Below are 27,131 nucleotides of genomic sequence, written 5' to 3' on the forward strand. Positions count from 1 at the left end.
AAAGATCTGATTAAATGAATACGATTCTAATCTGAAAATTATCCAATGTTTTCAATTGTGTCCGCATTGTGCGAAATTATTTGAAAATTATACTCTTTTAAAGCAAATTTCAAGAGCCAATTTTTCACTTTCTCTTGAAATTTTACTCCCGTCGTAATGTGATATTGTCCCATGTGTGGACTTTTGGGAACTCTTTTGCCAGAGAAGTTAACATACTCTTGCATTATTCGGTAAAGATTAAGCAATTTTTGTATTTTAGCAATTTTAAGCTCCTAAATGTTGAAGACACTGTTGTAATACCGTTCGTTAACCTTTTAAGTTGGCGCTTGGATTTCAATTAGTTCAAAATTTAAAATGGCAACGTAGAGGGAGCGTTTAATCGCGAGTAGATCGCGACGTACGAGGAATTCACCTGGGCAAGCATATTTTATTCTGCTGTTGTGCCAGGAATGGTTTGTCACTTAACTATAAAAATACAGTTAAAGATTGCTGGAGAAATTTTGTTTAGCTGATAGAACAACACGTTTTTGCGAATAGCAGTTTCAAATTCGCATGAACATATATTTCTACGTACGAGATAAGTGAATTCTGAAATCCGAAGACTTGTGGGAGACCTTGAGAAATATTTGCCGGTAAGGACGATTTTTTGTTGCTCTGTGGTAATATGCAAGACATGTCGCATTTTGTGCTGCGTAGATCCCAATAACAAATAATAATCGTCGTTTGCAATTTAAATGCTAAATATTCAGTATTTTGGTCGGCAGCGTGGTGTAATCATGTTTGGCTAAACGTGCTCCTGGATTTAAATTTTTTTCTTTCATGTGTATTTGGGACTGTGACAACTTGGCAGGTCGCAATGGCAGTGCACACAATTATGATGGATTTTACCATTAAGTCTAACTCTCCGGGTGATTCTGGTAAGTAAAACTATGATGGGCTTTTCCATTCTATCTCAGATATGTCCATGTAATTTACTTTATTTTATCTTTCTCAATGTGTATATTTAGAGGAGCGACAGAATCTTATAAACACCTTGGAGTCGGCTTTATCAACGCACGTGAAGGATCTCAAAATTCTTCAAACGACGGAGGTTGTGGATGGCTTTATAGTATTTTTTCTTGGGTATAAAGGAACATTAGTTACCGCCAGAGCTTTTGAAAAGGGGGTCCTCACTGTCAACGTTGAATTTTACAAAGGAAAAGATGAGGATCCGCTGATGAACTTTGAGGTAACATTACTTTAGTTCACTCAACGGGGCAAATTCAACCGAAGTACCGAGTTTGCAATTCCCAATAAGTCCTTTTCAGCATCCTAAGAATGCATACTAATCCATAGTGTTATCCGTATATGCCATTGCAAACTCCTGCTGTCATTTACTATTTTTAGAATCAGGATAACTATAAAGCTAGGCCCCCTTTTTATAATTCGAATGCAAATAACCACATATTAAATTTTGGTAAATACAGAATGGTTTAGCGGTTTATCATATGGTGGAACAGTTCAAGTGTAGAATTCAATAACTCCACGTTTTCCATTGGAATCACCAATGTAAGTGAATTATAGAATCATTTAAATACCGTTTCGAATTTACAGGATTGAGTTGAGTTGGATGGTTGCAAGGAAGGGAAGCTTAGAAATCCTATTAGGACTATATATTAGGGAAAATTCATTGAAATTATTGGTTAATTTGTATTTAGGAGGTCAAGGTAATTCGTTTCTATCTATATTTTACTGTCGTAAATAAAATTGATGGTTACCGCTGTGACAAAGTTCATATTTGGGTGTATAACAGAAGGCTTCGGTTACGCACGTTCGAAGACGATTCAATTTCAGAACCTTTGAATTGCCAAAAAAATGTGCTCATTCTTGTTGAGGCAGATTTATTCTCTAAAAGCCCACAGCACTGATTTGGGCGAGTTTCATCATTCAACATTTCGGGTCCGCTCTAATTCGTTGAGGCCTTATATTTTCTCTCCATATGATTTATCTGATATGGCAAAAAAGTTTCCCATTTTGGCATTACATAATGTTGTCTATGTATTTAGTATTTTATTCCATAACTGCATCAGAATCAAAAGATATACTTTTCTTTTTGGGCTTCAATTAAAATTTTAAATGAACGAGATTGAAATAAATAGGGTCTTGAAAAGTACAAATAATCAAGTCAATCGGCAATTGAATGTGCAAAGGTTTTATGTCAGTTCAATGAAGAGGGTATAGGGTTTATACAAAACATCACACCTGATTGCTGACGTTCCTCTCTCATGCACCGTATTTTACTTAACATAATGTTTACCGTTTTGTAATTACAATTGAATTTAATACTAAACGTGAAGCACATTTCTTTGTCCAGTGATCAATTTCTTACTGGCATGTTACCCTAGATATAAGGCACCTCAAAATACGAATTAATTGGGAGAGAAGTAACTCATCAAAAACGATAATTATCATGTATTCATTAAAATATGATGGTTGTCACATTTAAGTCAAATATAATAATATCAGGTACTTTAGAAGTGATTAATAGGATAAATCATTTGAAATTTGTTGTCTCAGGCGTAACTTTGTGGAATTTGCATAACATATTGAAATGTAATGAAATAATTGACTTTGTAATTCCACACACTTTATTAAAAAACACGACCAGGTTTCGACGTTGAACGTCGATGACCTGATGATGACGTTCAACGTCGAAACCTGGTCGTGTATTTTAATAAAGTGTGTGGAATTACAAAGTCAATTATTTCATTACATTTCAAAGGATAAATCATGTTTATTTTTAAGTAGTTTGTCTTTTATTTCATTATTTGCAATATATTTTCACAGCTATGATGTTTTAAGTATTTAAAAAATACGTTTTACATATTTACATAGTTCATTTTGATTTAAATACCATTCACTGTGGAATTGCTTCATGTTTGAGCTACAGTGGAATCCTGAGTTACTGCAGCCCCAAACAAATATGGGGGCTTGTATTAAAGGTGTGCAGGTGTTCCTCAGTATGTGTTCTCACTTTATGTCTAGGAATAGGAACTAGGAATTATGTCTAGGGTGATTGCAAGGATGATGAAACTTACTTATAGTTTAGTCATTTTGAAGCAATAGTGTATTGGCTGATAGTATCTCATTGTGAATTTGGAGAAGTTCAGCAGCGAAGTTCATCCTTGAATTATGTCATTAAATTTCCCAGGAGTGGAAATTGAGTGAGGAGAAACCTGGCAATGACTCTAGAGTACACCCTAAACAAGAGATATCTGTGGTATTAGGTATTATAGTTAAATATCACATCCATGTGTAGTTGTAGTTGATGTGATGTTCTTGTGACTTTGAAGTAAAGATAGATATAAAGTTATAAATATAGCATTGCTGAACTTAAACTTTGGCTCCTTTGTAGGAAGGCAATATAGTATTAAGCACACTACCAATCCAATCCTCTTAAATTAATAATGTGTTGTTATTGTGGATAAAGTAGGCCAAGAGATGTTGATGCATTTGTGTTAAATGTAGTTCAGTTTGTGTCCATCCAATACCCACCTAAACAATAGTCTAACAGGCAATAAATTGCGTGAAGTACATTGTTAATCTTATGTGGGGTCTTGTAATGCATAGTTGTGGTAACTTGTTTTAAAAAGTTGTGCCAGCAGTGAGGAGTAAAAGATCATATGGTCATGACATCAAAATCACGTGGTCACTTGGCATCAGAGATCAGTATGCTTGCATGATCTTAAATGAAACCTCACCTCCCATCTCTCAGGTCCCTTTACCCTTTTCATCTCCTGACCTCAGGGTTCATGCTACATACTTAATAGGGTATTAGGGATCGTTGTTTGATGATCGAAAAAAAACTATATCTCTTGTTAATTCATAAGAAATAGAAACATGCCACTCATGCAATTTGAGCATAGGGTTTGAGAGTAAATAAGCATTTCTTAATGAAGCTTTAAAGTTGAAAACTAGGAATTAAGAAGAGGTATGCTCATTATAATTTGGTGAGTGCACATTGTTTCAATTCACTGGGTGTAAAAGAGCAAATTAAAATATTTCCTGTAGTTATAAATGAGTATACACCTTAACTGTTGGCATGATCAGCATACTGAAAACGAAGGAATTGAAACAAAATATTAGGTAAAAAGCGAACACTTTGCAGTTTATGAAGTTACAAGTGGAGGAAATTGAACATTCATGATTTTACAAGATGTAAAATACACAGAACAATTCCCTTGGTTGCCATGAGGGAAAAGCTGATGAGCTGAAAAGTAAACAGTGGTCACCTTGAAAAAAATGTGGATTCTTCTGACAAATATCTTCTGATGGCCCATTGTACTGTGTCCATTTTCATCTAAAATGCTGCTGAAATACATTAACTTCTCCACCAGCTTGAGCATATTTTCCCTTCTACTTTAATGCTTGACTTAGCTTTCCTACTTCTTAAGAATATCATTACTTACTTGTGTTTACTTGTAGTTAATCTTCATCCCATACTGGTTGTATTGTTCCTGTAAAGCACTTCAATCCCTAGCTCAATTGTTTTGTTACTCTCTCTTATCCCCAGCTCAAGCCCTTTTCATGCTACCTTGAACATTTCCTCTGCAGGTATGTTGGAAAGTACTGGCAGTAATGGAAAGCGTATCTCAATCCCTTACTTATCATCGCCTATCCCGATTCTCCCTGTGCTACCATTACCTATGCCATGAAATATGCAAATATGTATTGAAATGTAATATTTACAGTATATTTCAATATTCAATGATATTTTCATCTACTTTTACGACTCTACTTGGTTGAATACCTTCTCAAAATCCATGAACTCACCAAGAAATCCTGATAATATTTGATTTTTCTTTCTAATAATGTTCTCAGCACTTAATGGCTTCACACATTCCTCTTGCCTTCCTAAACCCTAACTGATCATTGGTTAAATGGAAGAAGGGATCATTTGGTCTTAATTTCGCCCAAATAAAGACACCTATCCATCCAATATTGGTCTTTTGAAATCATCTGACCAAATACCCTTTTAATAAATACTGCAGATAAGTTCAAAGAGTCTTTTCTGTCCATTTTTCCCTGAACTATTTTGCAAATCTGCTGGGATATTGCATACTTCTACTGCCAATTGTGGCTTAATCCCCCGTAGTGATCTTTTAACATAGCTATCTAGTATTCCAGAACCCAAACTACCCTCATCTACATCACATTCCCCTCCTAATTCTAAACTTACTGGCCTTATATCTTTACCATCAAGGGTTCTACGTATTCTCTCCACCTTCTCTGAATATATTCTGGCTCTCTCAATAGCTTACCCTGCAATATCTTTTTGGTCAGTACAGTTTTTCCCTTTCTGCATCCTATCCATTCTCTTACCTTCTTAGATCTGTATCTGATATTTCTTGATATCCTTGCGCTGATATTTTTGCCTCATTTCCTTGGCCTTATATTTTATAAAAATACATTTTAATGCTGCTGATGAAAGCCAAGGTCAATGGGATTTCGCAAGAACATTGAACCCAAGACCCATGAATATAGCTCATTAGAATAATTTCTCTTAAAGGGGATAATTTCTCTCTAAAAAATCGTTAATCCTTAAGTTCTAGGATCAATTACCTATGACCTTGTAGATATCTAGAGTGTGAGGGGTTTGGTTCAGATAATTTGATGCATGCATCAAAACTCCATGCAAATCCTCAATTTGGTGGTAACTACTCAAATCATATTTTTTCATTGACCAATTCATTTCTTCTGTCACTTTCCATGGAATTCTCAGAACATGTAAGTCACATAAGATGAGGAACACCTGTGTTCAGTTTTGTAAATTTGTATTTGACAACTTAATTTAAAATGAGTGATATTGTTTGGCTTTGACCATCAAGCAATGATGTCATGTTGTTCTATATAGTAAGGTAATTCGGATGAGGTGTTCTTATAGGGTTTTAAAGAGTATCTTCTTGAATGAAATTAATTTAACTTAAACCAGGAGATCCTGCAGAGGGGATTCTACTGTATGAACTCTGAAACAAGAATTAAAATCATAAAATAACTGAAGTGATCTTAACAAAAATTATTATTATTTTTTTTAATTTTTTTCTCTTCAAAACTCATGTGGATTTATTCTTAAACTGTTATGCTGATAGATGTGGTTGCATGTGTAAGCTTCTTTTGCTGTCTAGAATCAGCTAACCAATACTAACAATTAGGAGAGCAAAATAAAGTTGTTCATTAAACTTCATATTGTGTACTTAACTATTAACCTTCTTGCCTATGGTTCTTTATTGATAGTGGGGTTCTTTTATTGAGGGATGGATATCATTCTTCTTTGAGCTTGCCTTTATATATTTGCAGTTTTTATCATTTTTTATGGGAATTTGTTAGTGTAATCAATATGGTGGCAATCATTAGCCATTGGTCAATGCATATTTTTAATATTTAATGCTTAATAAAACTACTGTAGTGATACCATTGCCATGCATATATAATGAATTACCTGGTACTATACATTTGAACATTATTAATTTCAAAATGTGGAATTTGGGTAAACTGATGATGAAAATGCAAACTATTTCAAGGAAGTTTAAAATAATTGTTCCTTTAATAGGTAAAGAGGCATACAGCTTTAGTGAAACGTTCATTCTTGCTCAGTCAACATGTAGTTGACTCTTTAGCTGCATTTATGAATGGTGTTTGATGGATGGAGAGCAACTGAAATGTGTGCTCGTCCCACTTGGCTGTCTGTCATGAGACTCAGTCATTCCATGGTTGTTGCTTGTAGAAAGTGGAAGTTAATTGCTAGAAAAATGGATGATGAGGTGGACGTAAAGGAAACAGAGTGAATGAGCACATTTCACTGGTTGTGCTTAGCTTTTTCTAGCTCTAATTAGATTTATTTAATTGCACAGATTCAAATAATCATCCACACTCATGAAAAAACTTCTGTCCCTTCCCTCGTAATGTGAACGAGACAATTGATAAGAACTGAGGAAAAATTTTGTTGTCGCTTGCTTTAAAGATAGTGATCCATTTTGTGTGCTTCAGTGAGCTGTTCCTAGATGCGCATATAAACCATAAAAATGCACATATAGCTGTGATTAAATATCTCTGGTAATGAGAAAATGTTGGAATGTCTTCGGGTTGATTATCAAAATTAAGAATGTATGGGTGATGCAAAGAATATGAATTGCATATACATCTATTACACTTGTTGTCGTGCAACTCCTATCATACCATTTGCTGTATCAACAAGTGAGCTTTATCTGTTAACTGCTTTTAGTTCCGTGCAAAAGTTACATTTCTCCTATCCTGTCATTATTTTTCTGGTGGTGTTAAGGCCATATTTCTCATTAGTGCACTCTCACTATGGGGCCACCTAATTAATTTTTGCAATTCAAATGAAATAGGTCATTCATTTGGTGTCAATTATCGTAGGAGGGGGTAGCAGAAATATAAAAAAATATGGAAAATAATCTCATCTTGGTTGTGTGCAACTCACTTAAGTGATCCCATGTGGTGCTAATTGCTTGGTGTGCATTATTTAGGATAGGGTTTTATTGCGGAAAAAATGTGCCTGGGTATTAGTTAATGGTTAGAAACTGTGCTGTATCAAAAAAGTGTCAGAATGTCATAATTGCTGTTGTTTTTTTTATGGAAAATCATTTGTTTAGGGACTTAAAAATTCCTTGCTCATATTTGCCATAAGAGACGAAATACAAAGTTGAAGTTTGTGTTGATTACTTTGGGATAAATGCTCCAACAAGTGGCCAACTATTCAATTAAAATTAATTGTAATAGGATTGCATGTTGGTCTCAATTTGGCAGTTAAGTCCCTAACTAAATAGTTGGTCCTATTGTACCTGCATACATGTATAATCCTAATGAATGAAATCATTTCAGATAAAGTTCAAGTTTATCATAAAACAGGAAACTGGCCTATCTTGCCATGTAATTGGAGAAGTAATGTACAGATTATTAATTTGGAAATTTTTTTCATTGCCTTTTTGCAGTATGGTCTGATGTTATTGTAATGGTTGTGCCATTTTATTTTTAAAATTGAGTAAACATAGGAACAGCTGTATCATATATGTGCCGGAATACATGGGATTAAAAAAATATTCTTGAGACCTTTTTTAAGTCTGGAAGAGTGAGCAGTTGGGGTTTTGAGGTCCATGCTGATCTTGAATGTCGCGTTCAGTTTCAATTCAATTTCATCTTGCACAGTTCATTAACTGTTCATCTGCATATCTTATTTCAGGAATTTTCACTATCACAGCTTGGGCTGTGATGATTAGTGTTGCACATATGTTTAAGGATAAACTATCCCACACATTGTGAAAGTGTATTTTGAAGCTTCAGATCCATTCTCTTGATAATTTGGCTTTGAAGGAGGATTTTTCTGTGCACACTTAACCTTTGAGATTGTATAAGGGTGTCTGTAGCGGTGGTGGCCTGTAATTTTGCAGCAAGCCCGAAGTGTGGAGATGTCCCTTAAGGAGAAGTTAGGGGCCGAGAGGAGTAAGCTGCTTCCCGCCATTCGTCGTGGCTCCCCTCTTGACATGTACCTCACCACATCTGGTGAGTGTGGTTTTTTAAAGGATGCCCCTGGTGGCCCTGACATTGTGTGGAAGAAAGTGGCTGGGTTTTGAAAGCAATAAAACCTTGAAACCAAATGATGATCATAAGTGAGATTGTCTAATTTTAGGTAGTTCTTGGTTGGGCTTTGCTGTAGCCGGTAGGGTAGCAGTGAGTCGTGGTTTTCATATTTCTGTCTATCACGCCATAAAACTCCTGCTACTCATCTATTAGAAGTGTTGATAAATGAGCTGCTTAAAATTTTTAGCATATGCTTCATCGCTAAAAATAAAGGTCGTTACAAGAGTAAGGCTATCTTTAAAACTCTTATAGGGAACCCATCTGCTGTTCATATGTATTGTATTTGTAATGAGATGATACTGCGTGAATTCGTTTTCAAAGGTGAGAAAATTCATCGGTCATTAGTTTGATGAGACTTGGCAAGTAACAAACATTTTTTCTGAGGTTTACACCACCCAAACACACCACTACTGTATATTCTCTGGTTTGGAAATGCTCGGTTGAGAAGTTAGAGTATTGAGACCAGCCATAATATTCACTCATTCGTTAAAAATGTGGTTTGGAGTCATAACTTCATTGTTGGAGGTTTCTCTATAATTCATGTAGTTCTAATATTAGAAAGTAATATAATTATTGTTTATTTTACTAACTCATTAATTTTAACTGGTATGTATAGTTGCTTTCCTGTAGTGTCTTAATTTATTTGTAGTGCGTTTGAGGGTTTGTACTAATGGAAAGGAAAGTGTGTTTGCCGTATTAAAATATTCTTAGAGGCTCCTTTACAATCTACTGCATAAGTAGGACAATGGTGGGACTTGAACATGTTGTGTAAATGGTATATTTATCATTCTCCAATCAGCTGACTTTTGGTAGACAGTGATGTGAAATAGAAACCTCTGAGATGTGTGGTGATAATTGGTAAATATGTGGTATTTTTGGTTTAGTTTTATGAGCAAAGTTTTATGGCTTTTTTTGGCATTTCCTCTTGTAGCATCTTCTGCACTCCTTTCCTCACTTATAGAGAGAACCCTTATTGCGGTGAGTGACATATGTTTGTCATTCCCTTGCAAGCTCGTGGTTTTTTTTGCATGTTTTTGCAGGCATGCTCTATTATGCTTCCCTTGATTATTAGAAATTCCATATTCTGCACCGAAATTTTTCTGTCCCTTGCATGGCAACCATATAGGTAGTTCGAAAAATAGAGGGGGTCATCAGAGAGTCTCTGCGCAGCCAGTGGAGCCACAAGTATCCACCGTTCAAGAGAGCAGACAAGGTCAACAAGTACTTCCTGACATCAGGTAAAGAAGGTTTTTAGATGAAAATTTATTCTTGCTTTGAAATGCCTGGTTTTACATATGCCTATCTGAGAGGATGAGAAAACTAGGTAGAGGAAGAATAGAGGCTTAGTTCATTTGGAAAATTTGGTTGGCTTGCATGGATAGTGACAGTTCGAGAGATTAAAAGTTTTCTGAATTATCATAAATGGTCAGTGATCAACAATTACTCTAAAAATGTGAGCTAGTTTATCTGCTGCCGAGAAAGTTGATTGCTGATGTATTCATTCTCATGGATACAGAAATATGGAAAAGGGAGAGGAGCACACACAAAAGACAAACTCGGTTAAGGAAACATTTTTATGCCCTTGATCTGCTGGATTCCACTTTCCCCACCCTTCCTGGGCTCATCTTTTATGTGTGTTCCTCTTCCTTTTCCTTATATCTTTATCCATGTGAATGAATGTGTGTTTGCGATGTGGCAGTTTTTCATGTATGAATATGTTTTTGGCCAATGTGGCTCATCTCCTTCTGAATATGCGTACCATGAAACACACTTTATGATGCTGTATGATTGCTTTCCCTACTATCCCTTTTCCTCTTGTTCTGGTTCATTTCTCCTTAGGAGGATGAAACAGCCCCCTAATGCCATCTCCAGGCCAAAGAATTGGTGCACTTGGTTGCATAAACCCCCCACATATTTCAGTGTAATTTATATTTCCTCGATTGCTCAAGTGGTGAGAGGATCGGCCCGGCAAGTCAAATGATCCATGGTTCACGTCCTGGTGAAGGAAATATTTTTGCACTTGTGATTTGCTCGATTCTGCCTTCCCTACCTCTAATTTGTTTGTTTTTTATGTGTGTTCCTATCCCTTTTCTTTATATCTATCTCCATATGAATGAATATTTGTTTGCCATATGGCCATTTTTGGTGCCTGAATGTTAATAAGTTTGTTTGTGTATGTATGTATATATAAACCATAAACACAGTAATCAACCCTAATGTTGGTTTGGTAGTTGATGGTAGAGTTCACTCAGTCACAAAGCTTGGATGAAGCTGAGGGTGCCCAGAGTTTGCCCGGGAATTGAACCCGGTTCCACTGGTCAGTAGTCCAGCACTCTACCCCTAGACTACCATGACCCCTGCATGTATTTTTATATTTATTTATGTACATGTATTTATGAATATATATATATATATATACACACACACACACACACACATTTATTTATGTATATGCATAAATATATGTATGTGTGTGTGTATATATATATATATATATATATATATATATATATATATATATATATATATATATATATATATTTGTGTGTATGTATAATATGATTAAAAGTTATCATGTTCTCCTTTGCATATTATTTGTATAGGGAATTTAACACACCATAGTGAAATCAAATGTTTCAGTGCATTTATGGATTGCTTTAAATTGAAATCATAACCTTTGTAACATTAATTATTTTGGCAGTAATAATTATTTTTGCTGTAATAGGTATGACTATATATTAAAAAACACAGGTTTTCCTAAATAAGTTTGGTGAAAGTGTAGTAAGTAAAGGAGTAGTGGAATGGTTTTTGAAATTTTAAATGTATTTTGATGTCCCTTACATTTTGATTAAAACATCCCCTGATTTTAAGTGCTCATTTTATGAATTTTCGTGTGCCTCCTATGTCCAATATATGTTGTAAGTATATGTTTCACTGGCATTGTAGGCATTGGTGTTTGCATACCTCCCTATAGTTTTTCTGTCTGTGTACTCTAATTTCAAGTGAAATTGTTGATTAAAAATTTGTTTGTGGAAGATTTGTCCAGTTTTACCTTTCTGCGCTTAGTCTGGGAGAAATTTTTCAGAGGGACAAATTGTTGGAAGAGAGAGGTAATCATAGTAATTGGCATGATAACATTTAAAGCACCACACGGTTAAAGTTGTACAAAATGTACAAAAGGTTAATAAAAGCAAAGAAAGTTGAAAATCTGTCTGGAAATTGTAATTGTTTTCATCCAGAAAAAATTGAGGTTTGTAAAATTTTCACTGGGGGACATATTTTAAAAGTGTTTTATTGTTTAAATATTTCATAGGATTAAAGAAAAATGAATATAAAGGAAGTTTTTTTGATACAATTAGGTGTGATGAATCTAGATACGTTTATTTGTTTGAGAGATGGTTGAAGCCAATACTTTGTGGAAATCAATTTGTTACGCAGGGAGAAAGAATGAAAGACTTAGCGTTTCCATAGGAAAGAATTTATTATGTCGACTAGTTTCTCTACGCAGCCCAGTTGATGCTACAGTGTGGCAAAACCAATCAACACAATAAATTCTTTCCTGTGGAAACATGCAGTTTTTCTTCCTTTTTTCATGCATTATTTATTTATTGTTCAAAATTGTTGAAAGACATGGAACTCATCAGTATTGGACTAATGTCATAGACACATAGGAAAGTAAACAGATACAAAGAGATAATTAACAGTATTACAGATACTAATCGCTGAAGATTCACATTTTGAGTTTTTCATCAAAGAACTCATTTGCACCATTATACAACTAGCTTTGTGATTATATACTCACCATTTTTTTAGAAGTATTAGGGGTGATAGGAAATTTAATTAATTTTGGAAGTTTGTTGTAAATTTTGGACCCAGAATGGTCAAAGAGGAATGGTAGCAGAATTATTCTAGAGCGGGCCAAATGCAGAAAATTTTAGAGCATAACTTCTCATGCAAGAAATTTTCTTGAATAGCGTAAGCTTTCCGAGATTTGCATTTAATGCTGTAATTGCATCTACTTGATTTTTTCATTTTTATTTCTTCCAACCTTTTAATGCAATTTTCAAATGAAATAACTTCAAAGGAATTTCAGTTCACAGCAGTCTTGTGTGTTATAGAAAAACTCCTCTCACTGAAAATGAAAAGGTATAAAATTTCATGAAGTTCAGATTACAGTGTTCATAGATAACAAGGCCAATGATGAGTTTAAAATTTGATTACGTATGCTGAGAAACCTATAGATTAGCTAAAAATAATTATAATCAACCAATTTGCATAAAGCAAACATAAAACTTAGTTTGTTAAAAAAACCTGAGGCAATGTGCAATTCCAAATTGCTCGTTATGTCCAATTTGCAGTGAGATTTTGGGTAAATTCCGGATTTTGTTGATTTTTACAAAGAGTTGTCTGGGCTATCAAAGTGTTACATTAATTCAAGCATTATATAAATTTGGCCCCATTTAATTCAAGATTACATATTTGTATTTTAATTCTGTGCTATCTAGCATATGAGGCTCAAAATTGACTATCAAATAATGCTACATATTTCTTAATCAAAGGGCAATACACTTGTGGGAGTATTTGAAATACATTTTGAAGTAAATATTTTTGAAAATTTTCATGGCAATCGAATATATATATATATATATATATATATATATATATATATATATATATATATATATATATATATATATATAACATAACTTATCAACAATATTAATTTCATTGATATTGTTGATAAGTTATGTTCTTGTTTCCGTTTGCTTAGAAATATATACTTAAGGAGGCTAATATGTAGAATAAAACTTAAATATAATCATTGGCTGGAGTACTTGATGACTTTTGCTTGTACATGAAATCGAATCATGATGCATTCCGTTAATTATGTAGGCTGCTGTACCAACTGTATTTTACTTGAACCAAGTGCACATATTGGATGATATGGTGGTTAATTAAGCCGTTAAGTTTGCCTGGGAATTTGGCAGGTATTTGGGAAGTGAAACAAAGGAAATCAATGAAGAGCATGCCTTTCTTTATTCCTTCCTCTCAACACACACACCACTTCTCACTATCCCTTTCTACTCTTGACTCTGGTCTAAGGCCTCTCTCCGTGTTCTCCTCCATCACTCTCTCTCTTTTCACCCTTCAATGGAAGAATACTTGCTTTGGGTTCTTCAGGTACTTACAGGTGTTGAGGTGGGGGAGTTGGTAGAAGGAATGAGGAGGGATGTGCACAGCATGAGAGGACAAGTCCTCAACTGAGTGAGGGTAAAGGGTGCAAAGATGTCCTATCAGGACATAGATGAGGTTTGGAGCTGAAGTCCATGATTGTTACAATATTTACAGGTTTCAGATTAATTGTCAGGAGTTCAATTTCATGTTTAATGTTGGGGTTAAATTTTAATGCCATGATGGTGAAACAAAGTTGGCAATAATTCCAAATATGTATCAATATTGAGTTAAAAATACATGCATAGTGCATTAATATACATGTATGTGATATTATTGTACTGGCAGTCTAGTTCTTGTTCTTTAAATTAGTTATAAAAAGCTGGGTAACTGAAACAATGAAAACTGAATCTATGGATATGGACCTTTTGCTCTATTTATTATTTTTTATCTATGTATATGCATAGTATATTTCAATTAGTGTCTGAATATTACTCACTTTCCCATTACAAGAAAAACAATTCTGATCAGGTAAGAGACATGTTTATTTACCTTTCTGAATGAATTCATTATTTGTTTAGTTGTGTAGTCTCAAATATACATTATTTCAAATTATGGTCAATTTCAAGTATATATTTTTTTATTTTCATGTAATAGTAGTTGAAATTGCTTTTGCACCTATATCAGATGTGGCTACCTTGGAATAATCTTTTTTTTAACTTGGGAGATTTTTAAGGCCATTCATATCTCCCTTGCTTCAAAATAATGATCACTGGTGTTTAAGATCAGTCATATTTGGATGGCTTTTTTAGCCTAGCAAAACCAGTGTCGTCTTCCTTATCAGCCAAGAGATTTGAGGAGAGCAACATTGAAGTCTCTTCTCCCTTATTTGTTCTTCTTCTTCCTTAAATCTTCTCCTCCTGGCAAAGTCACTTGCTTGAGAGGGAAAAAGAGGATGGAATTTGGACACTTGTCATTCTCTCTCTAAAATGTCTGGCTTCACAAGCACCTGATTTTTCGGCTTATCAAATTGGGACCTTACTAACTGGTACAACATTTCTGATTTTTCTAATTAATCATTACTGTCTACATAAAATATCGTTTTCATATTAGAAGTTGAATTTATAATTTAGGTTCCTTATTCTTGTGTTTTTTTTCCAAAAATATATTCAACATTCATTTAATTAATTGACATTTTTTTAAATGAAGACCTAAATAATATTTGGAAATGTTATTATGATATCATCAATTATTCAGGGACAGTGAATAAAACAGCTTTCTGTGAAATCACAATTTGCTTTCAAGTAATTTTAGGGGAATATGTCATTCCTGTAATGCCGTCACTGTGTTTAAATTCTTATGTATTCCTCTTCAAATATAATTGGTTAATTTTATTTGTGGGTATAAATCACTTGCTTCCCTCAAGAGGGAAGCTGGTGACTTATGAATTCTTGTGGCTGTGTAATAATGCCTCTATTGTGCATTAGTTCAGAAATGTCTGCGGCTTAATCCATGGAGGTTATACAAGTAATAGGTTCATTAGGTTTGGCCAGTCTTGATGGATTATCAACTTTCCTTATGCCCTTATTAAGATTATATATGTTGAACATGCATGCTCAGCAGTTCAATTGTTTGAATGTGATATGTGTTTCTCTTAAGTTAAACTGGTATATGTTTTGGAATGTCCCCAGGCTCAGCAAAATCAGTGAAAGGTAACAATTTAAATTCCTATTTCCTTGTCTTTTAAAGCATTTTGTGTGTTAAAACTTATAATAAGCTTGTACTTAAACTAATGCTCAAATCTCACTTGATACTCTTGTGGTACCTCAGGACAGAGCACACAAAATGTTGCTTTTCAGATTAATTTAAAAGTGTTGTTTTACAATTTATATAGTTTGTTGTGCCTTGCATTTTAATACAATAAGCATAGTAGCTGTCTTCGGTCTATGATTGATGAAATGTATTCTTGGGACATAGGATTTTGTCTGAAAATCTGGCGAGAAAAATCAAAAGAGGAAATTTATTTTGCATATAAGAATTAAAACTTCAAATTATTATTTTGCTCTAGATGGCTGTGAATGTTGAGCCAATAGTTCGTAAGCTTGTGTTGCATTTGGACCACAGAATACTATAACTCCCACAAGCAAACATGGGTGATAAATAGATATTTTGAAAATTTGCTTCATTTTTGTTTTTTCCTTGAAAAAACATTTAAAGGAAATAAATTCCAATTAATGGAAATGGCATTACTTTGTAATTCAGTATTTTGCAATATTGCAAAAAAGTTCATGTAATCCATGCATTAATCAATTTAATGTAGTTTGGGACTGAATGACCAACCTTAAAGCATTTCATTTCCTGGCAGTATGAAAATATAAGTTACAGGTGTTCACCTCTCTTTTATTTACTCTCAATTTTCACATAGTTCATTTTGTGGGCTATTTCTAGCCAAGGCTATTTGGGCATTTGCTAATTGATATTGATAATTAATGTTAATTTTCAGAGTAAACTTATTTGCTGATTCAGTGTCATGAATTCTTGTTGGAATATTTTTGATAAATTAAATTTAGAAACTTTTGGGAAATTTTTAATGAAAGATAATGTAATATTATCTTTAAATTTAAGTTAGAAGGAAGACCAGAGGTATTTTCTTGTTTAATTTAAGATTTTATTTCCGTCAATTCTGCATTGTTTTTCAGGCGGTGATAAAACTGTAGCTTGCTACTGTTTTACCTCACTTGCATTTTTATTTCTAATAATTTCTATTTAATATATATTTTCATGGCCAAAGAATTTTCATTGCATAAACAGGCATATACCCAAAAGTTTATTACCCCAGTAGTAGTTTACAGGCAAACAACAGAAAAAATTTGTCACTTTTGAGGGGTGTAATTAAGAGAGTTAACGGGATTGTATGAAGAACTATTTATTATTTTGGGAATCCAATTCACTATTACTATTTCAATATAAAAAACCTGCCCCTGGATACTATTAGATTGTTAAAATATTTTCACTATGGAAGGTACTTTGATTGGAACTCAATGCAGGGATCCTTGCATTTATAGTAAGTTGAAGATGGTACAACAGAAAATAATTTTTAATGAAATCTTTTCTTGGAATTTTTTTCATTGTCCAATGCTTTCAGATTACTGCTTAATAAATTTTAACTAGGTGAATGCAAAAGTCATTCGGTAACTCGTGAATAATATATATTTTCAAACCTTGCTCATTTAATTGAAAATAATTGTGCAGTGATATGAATCTAAAAATGGTGTAACAAATGCTTGGTGAAATGTTTATTTGTAATGCTTTCCTTATTTTACAATAATGTGGCCTTCATTTTCTCCTTTTGAACTTACTTAAATTATGAAAGTGCTCTTATGTGTTTCATATGTGAATTATATTTTATTTAATCCCTATTTGGGAGTGTTTTTTCTTCTATTAATGCTCTTTTTGTTTTTTGTTTTAGATGAACGCCTTCTCGAGTATGACACTGATGCATTGCTTTATGAGGAACGATCTGCTTACCAAAAAATCCAAATATTTCACTCCAGAAGCTGTGGAAATTTTCTAGTCTTGGATGATTTGCAAAGTAAGAATATTTTTATGGATTAATTTGTAATTGCTATTCATTAAAGGGAGGCACTAGTACTTAGAGAGTTGACAGGATTAAGTGAATTGTGGTTTTTCTGTTGGGATTACCTGACTGGTGCAATTGTAACTTCAACCAAGTTGATACAGGGTTCGTCCGGAAAATAAGTGTACTGACTCCTGGGCTGGGCGCGCCGCTCCAGGCGTGCCCAGCACCGCCCTGACGGGCTGCGATTGGAGGGGGGTATGTTGGCAAGCGACGCTGAAAAAGGCAGTCGGCTCTGAGCTGTGGTGTAGTGAGGAGCTCTGTTAACGCGAACCTCCACGCTCGACCCACGTCACGGAACGCGATGCCGAAGTTTTTGGAGCAGCGTTATTCCATCAAATTTGCGGTAAAGCTTGGGAAATCGTCTACCGAAACTGTCGGTATGATTAGCCAGGCTTACGGGGAGTCAGCCATGTCCAGAAACATGATCTTTCGGTGGCACAAGATGTTCGTGGAGGGCAGAGAAGAGGTCGACGACGAACCACGGCCTGGACGCCCATCAACGACACTCACCTACGAAAATGTGCGAAAAGTTCGCGATGTACTGAACTCTGATCGTCGTCTTAGTGTTCGGATGATAGCAGAGCAGTGTAATGTGCCAAAAACAATAGTGCACGAGATTATTAGGGAGCAATTACAGATGCGAAAAATTTGTGCAAAGTTGGTGCCGAAAGTGCTCAGTGATGATCAAAGACTCAATCGTTTGGAAATCGCGACACAACTTGCGGATCACTGCAAAAATGATCCACATTTTTTAGAGAACGTTGTTTCGGTTGACGAGACGTGGATCTTTGAGTACGACCCGGAGTCGAAGAGACAAAGTGCGGAGTGGCACACCCCATCATCACCCCGTCAAAAGAAAGCTCGCATGAGCAAATCTCGGATCAAGGCGATGCTCATTGTCTTTTTTGACAAAAGGGGAGTCGTCCACTACGAATTTGTACCTGAACGACAAACTGTAAATGCTGCATTTTACGTCCAAGTGCTCGACAGGCTTCGAAAACGAGTCGCCCGCGTCCGGCCAGCGATCAAAAACATCTGGCGGCTGCATCACGACAATGCGCCGTCTCACACCGCGCTTGTCGTGTCGGACTTCTTGGCCAAGCACGGCGTGGCAACGCTGCCGCACCCGCCCTACAGCCCGGACTTGGCACCACCGTACTTCTTTCTGTTCCCGAAGATAAAGAGGAGTTTGAAAGGAACGCGATACGGGACTTTGGACGCCGTCAAAGAGGCCGTGACGACGTGTCTTCGAGAGGTTCCCGATGATGCCTTCGCGGGAGCGTTCCAGGAATGGGAACGCCGCTGGAACAAGTGTATCGACTCACAAGGGTCCTATTTTGAGGAATATTAGCTTAAGATATGTAAAAGTGTAATAATTTTTTTTTCCTGAGCTCAGTACACTTATTTTCCGGACGAACCCTGTATCTGTGAACAAACATTTTAGTGTGAAATGTTCAGAAAAACGTCATAATTGAAGAAAGTCATAGAGTTGAATCATGAGTACATGTGAAATGGAACAGTGATTATTAAAGGCATTTGTTAAGCAAATTTTATTGAATAGCAGTAATATTGCGGGTTTAATGCCTCTGTAGAGCCTTTTATATAGTTATAAATAAAGGGCTAGTTCATATAAAAAGCAGTAGATATCACCATGAAATAATCTTTTGAATTTTTGGGTTCCCTGGTCATTCAAAATGATTGTTTCAATGAAAACCTCCCACTTCATATTTATAAAATAATTGCGGCATTGTGTGCCTCAAAAAAATCTCATCATGTACAAATGTAGACTGAAAACTGATTTGCGGGGAAAATATTTTAAGGGGTTATTATCATATGTTATAAATGAAATATCTTGCAGGGTTGTGATAAAAAATACTGCTAATGCTCAATGAAAGTGATTGAGAAAAAATCTTTAATTAAATAATGCATGGTCTCAAATGATCTCATGTAACTCCATTATCATGCATCGTTTAATTTAACAACCTGGTGTAGTACACATTTGAATATTTGAATAAAAATGAATTGTTAAATCAATAACAAAATGTTAAAAATTCATTTAAAATATTATTGATTTTTCTTAAATTATTCTAATGATATATGAAACCTTTATTTAATATGTAGAAATTTAGAGCAGTGTTTCTTTTTTCAAGTCTAATAGAACATGAAGGAGAATTATTAATCTATTTCTTTTTAATTTTTCAATGACCGTTATTTAAGCCCTAGGAAGGTATTCAGTAATGGTAATTAAAAATATTTTTTTATGCATTGGGTGCTACATATTCACATTGACACTGTTTATGTGCTCTACAGATCTTTCTGATGCTGACCTGGTGTACACCGAGACCCTCATGCAGAGGGGGAAAGAGAACTATGAAGGCAAAGAAATTCTGATTCTTGGTGGTGGAGATGGGGCTCTTTTGTGGGAACTTCTGAAGGAGAAACCAAAGTTCGTTACAATGATTGATGTAAGTAATGATAGTCACCCAAATGCTTTACTTAATATTTTAGATGGAATATCTGCTAATTAATACTCATTAAGTAGTTTTCTACTTAATGAGTATTCATTATTGACTATTTTCAAATTGTATATTATAAATGGTGTCACTTTAGTATTATTAGTATACATATACTTCACTGTTTGTATTTATGTTCATTCATCCTATAGCCTGGAATGAAGTAGTAGGTAAATGATGTTTGAATGGTTGAGGATGTTATAGCATGGCATACTCGTTTCTTTCTCAAGGAAGTTCAGTTACATGTTTATTTACATTACAGGCATATCATTTTCCTCAAATTAATTCCTGAAAATTGGTTTTTTAGTTGAATTGTGAGTAATCAATGAAATCTTTGATGCATTCTCTGAAAAATCATTGCATTGATATGGTTTTTGGTAAATGGATTTATTGATTACTCTCATGGTTTATGGCTTAACCCTTAGGCTGTGGGAAACATACTTGTATGTGTGCATGGGCAACTGCGCCAGAAACTTTCTTATAAGTTTGATTCTCTCTCCAAGGGCCCTGTGGCCCTTCTTAATGAATCACTCTATCTTTGTGCTCCGAGCTTCTGAGAAAGTCTTAGGTTACTGGGTTACTGATGAACCTGAATTTATGTGAGGCATGTTTACCCTCTTTCTAGATATTGATTTCAGAGGAAAAAGCCATGTTGGTACCCAGGTTTATACTATTAGTGGACAAGTATTAGTTGATTTATTAATCGATTAGAAAGGTAATTGAAAGAGATTGCTGTTAGTGCTCTATATTTTATTTTATGGGCCTGTCAGTGCTCCACTGTCAGAGGGAGAATGCAGGAAAAATTGGGTTACTGGGTTAAGGAAAGAGGAGGTTGTTATTGTCTAAATCAGATAGTGGCAGCAAATGCCTAATAAATAAAATTTCCACACCCACACACACTATGAAGATGTTCCACCATACTAAGTGTGCTGTAACCTTTTTTAATTAAATAAGTCTTAAGATTATTAAGCCGTGCCTGTGCCTGGAAGCATGGAATGCCCCTTTTCATTGAATTAAAAATTATTTTAAAAGTGAAGCTGCCTAAGTAAACGTCCATACCATGGATTTGATTAATCTGCTGGGCATTGGACAAACTAAATTTGCAAGAGATATGAGGTAGTGGTTTTTAACCTTGAGGAAATGTCTTCTTAAAATAAATACTAAAAAACTCTAAATCAAAATCATTGATTTCTTTTGCCTTTTCCTTTGACCTTACAACTTTGGGATTTGCAAAAGAAATTTTTGTAAATAGTTCTAAGGGTTTTAACTGAGTCAACTTTTTCTAAGTCAATCTCACAAAATTTTGAACACTAATTCCAGGTATGAGTTCTTCCTTTAATTTTACCCCTCTCTCGAGTCTCAATTAATTAATTCGATCATTGGAAATCTTGTACTTAATGATGAACTTACATTTAGCTGGTCATTTTAGATAAATTAATTTATATATACCATTTTTTATTTTAGATTGATGAAATGGTCATTCAAGCTTGCAGAATCCACATGAGGAAGTCTTGTGGGAATTGTCTCGATAATTATGATGGACCAAATTATAAGGTATTTTATTTCATTAGTAGTAGATTCCTCCTGGTTGGAATTAACTTGTGTTGTCTTCATTTCAAAATTTGTTCATCCTAGAGAATTTGGAAGATTAAACTGAAAAATTATAGACAATTGTATTATTACAGTTTGATATTTTATATTTGCTTGATCCAATCACCTTTCCCTATATTATTACCTGCACTACAAAAGTTTCAATCTTTCAACTCCATAATGTTGATAAAATATATATTATTCTAAATTTAACATCATAGCAATTTGAATTCAATTTCATGGCTCATTCAAGGAATTCATTCTTGCTGTTTCTATTGCAATTATATAATACAATACAATTGCATACATTTTGAGGGTTCCTGCATATGCTTATCCCTCTTACGTGTACGGATGCATTTATTATACAGTTTATCATCATTGCTTTGGTATCTGTTGATGGTTTGCTTGTCATTTATTTGATCTGCGTTAATTATATGCTTTCTGTTACATTTATGATCATATTATATTTACAATGATTACATTGTTGTACTTTTCTTGCTCTCATGCTATTTTTCTTCAATTAATTTAACTTCTTGTAATAATGATGACACCATGCCCTCTTGTTTTACAAATCAAAAAAAGTATACTTTTATCATTTTTGCTGTCTCTAATATATTAAAGTTGATAACGGCTATGCCTAGCTTCGCCAGAGCAATTTATCCATGCATCAACTGGATTTATATTATTGGCCATTCTTTGTATTTGGTAGTATTGTGTAAATATTATATGGTCTTAATAAAATTGTTTTTATTAATAATAAATGTATTTGTGAAATACTGCTTTGATAAAAAACATTAATTATGATATTGGATGATTTGTGCAATACATGTAATTTGATTTTGCCAGCCATAATGAACTCTGAATTTGAAGAATTGAACTGATTCCATTTAAAAGGTGGCTCTTACAGAAATAATTAGGGACTTTCGAATTTTAGAGTAGTGTTTACAAAGTATGAAGCATCTTCTCAGCTGTTGGCATAAATCATAATGTAGGTTTATAAATGATGTATTAGCTGAAGGAAGAATGAGACACTTTAATTGATAATGCTCACTTAAGTGAAATCCTAATTTGAGTGACATGTGTTGACTTCTCTAAGTGTAATTTAGAAAAAAAACAAGATTTTTTTATCTTGAAAATTTCATGAGAAGTTTACCCAGATTGGACCTATGCTATGTTACTTTTTGTATTTTTATCGTATTTATTGCAAAAAAAAATTAGGAGCCATACTCTATGCCGTCTTGGCATAATGTGTTCTATAACAAAAAATTAATTTTCAGATAATTATATATAATTGAGATTTAGTGTTTCTTTGACTGTAGCATTGTTGTGGATAATAAATAATTCTTGGGAATGTCATTTTTGTGGTTAGTGTGAAATTCCCAAATTCAAAGAATTTGATTAGGGTCAATTGGAGTTGAATATTTTTTCATATAATATTTAATAATTTAATGTTTTAATGGTATGTGTTGTGTTGAGAAGGATAGAAGAATAGCATTGAAATTAAAGACTAGTAAAATTTCAGTACTTTTTATTATGAGAACTAAAATTTAAAATTAAAATGAAAGGTATGAAGCCAGAAGAACAAAGCAAAGCCATCATTTAAACTAGTTTAAGACTAACTTAATAGCCTTGCAATGAAATTAAATTCTAGAAAATTCGTTATGTTGCATGCCATAATATCCCTGTGATGCTTTTCTGCAAGGTTTATATTCATTCCTTTTATTGATTGATGAGTGGTTACACAGCAATTATTATCGACATTTATTAAAAATAAGCCAAGGCTAGTTAAATCTTTAATAGGTGTAAAATTGACCTTATGAAATTGTGGTGATGTGACACACTTATCATTTGAAGTTTTTTTAATAGTTTTGTTCCTGTTTTGTTTCAGATTATTGTTGATGATTGTGTGAAGATAATGGACCAATACATCGAAGAGGGTCGCGACTTTGATTATATTTTTGGTGATCTCACTGATGTACCTATTTCTCTAACTCCACAAGGAGTGCATTGGGACTTCATTAGACTTATTTTAGAAAAGTCATTCAAAGTTCTGCGATCGACTGGGAAGTATATGACCCATGTAAGTTGTTGCATAATCATTCCATTTGGGTTTTATCAGGTATGGTTGTATTATGAAGGTGGGAGGAATAACCTGTCACATGTCTCCGTGCACTAAAATGGTTAATTGAAATCAATGTCATTGCCTGCGTAAAATTTGAAATTTTTCTATTAAGTTTGTTTGCATTCTCACACTACTAGATTTTTTTTAGAGTTCAGAAATTGTCTTGGGTATTTAAACCATAGATTTAAGAAATGGCAAATGCATATAAGTATAGTAAACTCTCAATCATCCATACCAATGGGTGCATGGTGAAGCATGGATAATAGAAAAACAGATGATCAAAATATGAAGAAAAATGTTTGAGATATAAATAGATATATGCACAGAGACTCACTATTTATCCCTTGTGATTTATTTTGCCCGCACTTTTTAAGCAATTGAAAGTAGAATTTTTCCTGTTTTTCTGCCATTTTTATAATGATGGAATAATAATAATAAAACATCTTCATTGGGGCAAGATCGAGACTAAATAGTCCCTTCTTCAATCTAATTCATGAATCATAATTCTATGAGAACAACTATCATCAGTTGAGTATTAGAATGTATTTTCATAAGAAAGCTGAATCATCATCATAGCCAGGAAAAAATAAATGAGTGGCAAAGGATGATTATTAACAAATGATTACAGATAAAGATTCATATTGGTCTTATGATACCAATTAAAATAAAACAGTGAGATAGTTAATAAGTTATTTGTTACATAATAAAACTACATATTTTCTTGCCTTAAAGGAGAATATGGAATTCTAATGAATGGTAGGGAAAGAACAATGGGAATATGCAGATGGTGTAAAAATATTTAAAATAAAGCAGTAACTAATAAAACTGTTGACAACTTTAGATTTTGTGACCACAATTAAAAAAATTAAAGAAAACTGGTGTTTCACAAATATGAAAGTTTCAAATGTTTTAATTATCTCTATAATTGTAATTTTATTAAAATTTTGAGGTGCTGGGAAGAGATCTTCAAATAATCCGCTGAGCAGTAAATCCACACATGGATATAATGAGTCTACTTTCTTTTTACTCTCAAGTTTTAACATATGGTCGTTAGTGATAATATGTTGAATTGATTTGTTTGCATGAGAATTTTACTTTGTCATCCAGAATTTGCTCGTGCTTTAACCATTGATAATCCTAAAGTCTCATTAACAAGGTCGGCGTAAATAACTTTCCCCTTCTCGCAAATTATATTCTGGTTAATAATGCTGTATTGCGATTGCTTTTTGTTTGTGCATATTAGAAGCAACCTTTCTGCACGGTTAAGAATACTTAGCTGTTGCAAAGATACTCTTGTCATTCTATGAAGCATCTATCTCCTTAGTCTTGTCTGTGTTCTTGAAGTAAAGGCAAATTGTTGATGTCGACCAATTGTCGATGTGCTTACTATATCAGCCACGGTGACACCTTGTTCCTGATTTTCAATTACTTCACTTTTCATTTCTATTGCTATTTTTTATTTTAATTTTCTTATGGCTTTCTTGTTGCAAATTTTTCTTCAGGATCAATTTAAAAACTGCACCAAATATTTGACCAAAGAAATCACAAATAATATGTTTGAACACAAATATGGAAAAATGTGTGGTCACTGGCGATGCTAAGGGTTGCTAGGGGAATGAGTGGTAGAGGCAAACTTCAGCAGCAGGCACGCAATCATTCTGGGAATACCCCTCTCCGCGGCACTCATTATGTGAAAAGTAGCTTGTGGATTCGTTTTCGGCACCAATATTTTTCCACTTAATGCAAATCACTAGATTAGCACCTTGCTGTCCGAGGTTGTACTGTTTACATATTTGCAAAGGGATGGAAGTAAAGAGATCAAAATTGGTACAAAGACTGTGGAAGTTCAACGTTGAAGATGAAAATGAGATGAATTATTTTGAAGATTTCATATTTCTTCAATATTAAAAATCAACTCAGTCATAGAGGCAACTAAAAATTACTACTTCTAAATAAAAAAGTTGAATATGTCAATTCAGAAGGGAGTTTGCTAGCACCTGGAAGCTCAGTAATTGGCATCTGTTTAGAAATATATTTTAGAGTTAGTTGAAATCATAAAATGAAAATGGAGCCATACATTTTTCTTAAAAAATAAATAATGGTTAAAATTGTGAAAATTCAATGTCGTTTACACAGATTTTCAATAAGGGTCTGTTTTTCATGTGAAGAAATGCATTTGTTCTTTAAAGAGATACATATTACCATTATCAATGCCATTCAATGAAATATATGAGTGTAAGTATTATGTGCAATATTGGTTCACCTTGAAAATATTGTGCCATTTTGTTTATCTTAGCAATTAACTTACACATTACGTTTGTTTTGTGTAATCGCCTGGAGCAATAAGCTGATAGAATATTTACTATTCTTCTTGGTTTGCTTTCATGATAGGTGAATGGGAGTTGCAGCCCATCATCTATTCAGATGTACGAGGATCAGCTGAAGAAACTCTCAGTTGAGGTAGAGTATTCGAGTGATCATGCATTTGTGCCATCATTCCTTGAGGATTGGGTGTTTCTCCAGGTGTGGAAGAAGCAGGCTCAGCAGAAGGTGCCAAATTAGCATCTTGCCATCTGTTTAATGGCGTCTTCTCACCATACTGCAAATTACCTGAGTTTGCTGAAATGGGAAAGGCCCTAAGCGGTCATGGCAGCTGTACATAGAAACGATGCTCAGCTGGCCTGCTGCTTCCAGTTAATAAAGAGTCAATTGGCAGCAAAGCTCGTATTGTTAAAGGATCAATTTTGAAGAAGCAGAAGTAGACTTTTTATGGTGCTTTATTTGATTGCCTTGAGTTGAAGGCTGTTGTAGTTTGCAATCACAAGCTGCTTTTAAACTTTTTAACATATTTGAGATAGGGTTTTTTTCACTGTAATCTAGAAATATTTTTTTTGGTTGTTGTTGTAGTTACCAGTTTATTCCTCAGGATTTTCTGTAATATTTTTGATTTTTTGGTTCATGTCCTGTATGTTGTGAATTTTTTATGAAAAGAATGTTATACTAACAAACATCACTGAGCAGTTCCAATGCTTTAAATCCTCTTGCATCATCTCGCTGTTATGAGTGTTGTGTGACCATCTCGTACTTTGAGTGGCACCAACTTGAGCATTCTGATGTGGAATTTCCCATTTTCAATTCCTGAAATGAAGCTAATTTGAGAGTGATCCTAGATTTCTTCAAGTCATTAGCTAATTTCTTTATTTTTTGATATAATTCCTTATCTGAAGCAAAATTAGTGTTTTTAATTTTGCCCAGGAGCATTTTCATAGCATTATATATTCATCAGTTTAAGTTGTATTTGCATGTTCTCAGAAGGGAATTCTATGTAATTCTAAGTCAATGTTCTTTACATACCTCTGGCATCTTTGGGAAGCACTAAATATTTTCATTCTGTCATGGAACTTCATCAGAATTATTTGGAAATCAGTCTTTTGAATAAATGTTTCTTTCCGTGTAA

General features: G+C 34.0%; 1 protein-coding gene across 3 annotated transcripts; it reads left to right on the plus strand.

Annotated features, from left to right (window-relative positions):
* The first annotated feature begins 387 nt into the window (after positions 1 to 387).
* On the plus strand, positions 388 to 27,131 carry Sms (spermine synthase). Of its 3 annotated transcripts, none has more exons than XM_071599393.1 (9): positions 388 to 632; positions 851 to 917; positions 1,008 to 1,228; positions 8,448 to 8,559; positions 17,279 to 17,401; positions 19,760 to 19,914; positions 21,427 to 21,516; positions 23,441 to 23,632; positions 26,066 to 27,131. In XM_071599393.1, exons 2-9 carry the CDS (start codon positions 857 to 859, stop codon positions 26,234 to 26,236), a joined length of 1,125 nt encoding a protein of 374 aa, XP_071455494.1. In that variant the 5' UTR covers positions 388 to 632; positions 851 to 856; the 3' UTR covers positions 26,237 to 27,131. The 3 variants fall into 3 exon arrangements, with proteins under 3 accessions (XP_071455494.1, XP_071455496.1, XP_071455495.1); XM_071599395.1 differs by lacking the exon at positions 8,448 to 8,559 and adding an exon at positions 9,764 to 9,875; XM_071599394.1 differs by lacking the exon at positions 388 to 632 and having other exon boundaries at positions 651 to 917.

Source organism: Hetaerina americana, unplaced genomic scaffold (genome assembly GCF_022747635.1).
Source record: "Hetaerina americana unplaced genomic scaffold, ioHetAmer1.1.p SCAF_11, whole genome shotgun sequence".
In the NCBI taxonomy this organism is placed as follows: Eukaryota; Metazoa; Arthropoda; class Insecta; order Odonata; family Calopterygidae; genus Hetaerina; species Hetaerina americana.

Bases quoted from the DNA above. Each gene is read 5' to 3' on its own strand.
- Sms (XM_071599393.1), top strand. From the start codon at position 857: ATGGCAGTGCACACAATTATGATGGATTTTACCATTAAGTCTAACTCT. The intron at 19,915-21,426 runs GTAAGTAATGAT...TTTTTATTTTAG, and splicing joins AGTTCGTTACAATGATTGAT to ATTGATGAAATGGTCATTCA. The intron at 23,633-26,065 runs GTAAGTTGTTGC...CTTTCATGATAG, and splicing joins CTGGGAAGTATATGACCCAT to GTGAATGGGAGTTGCAGCCC.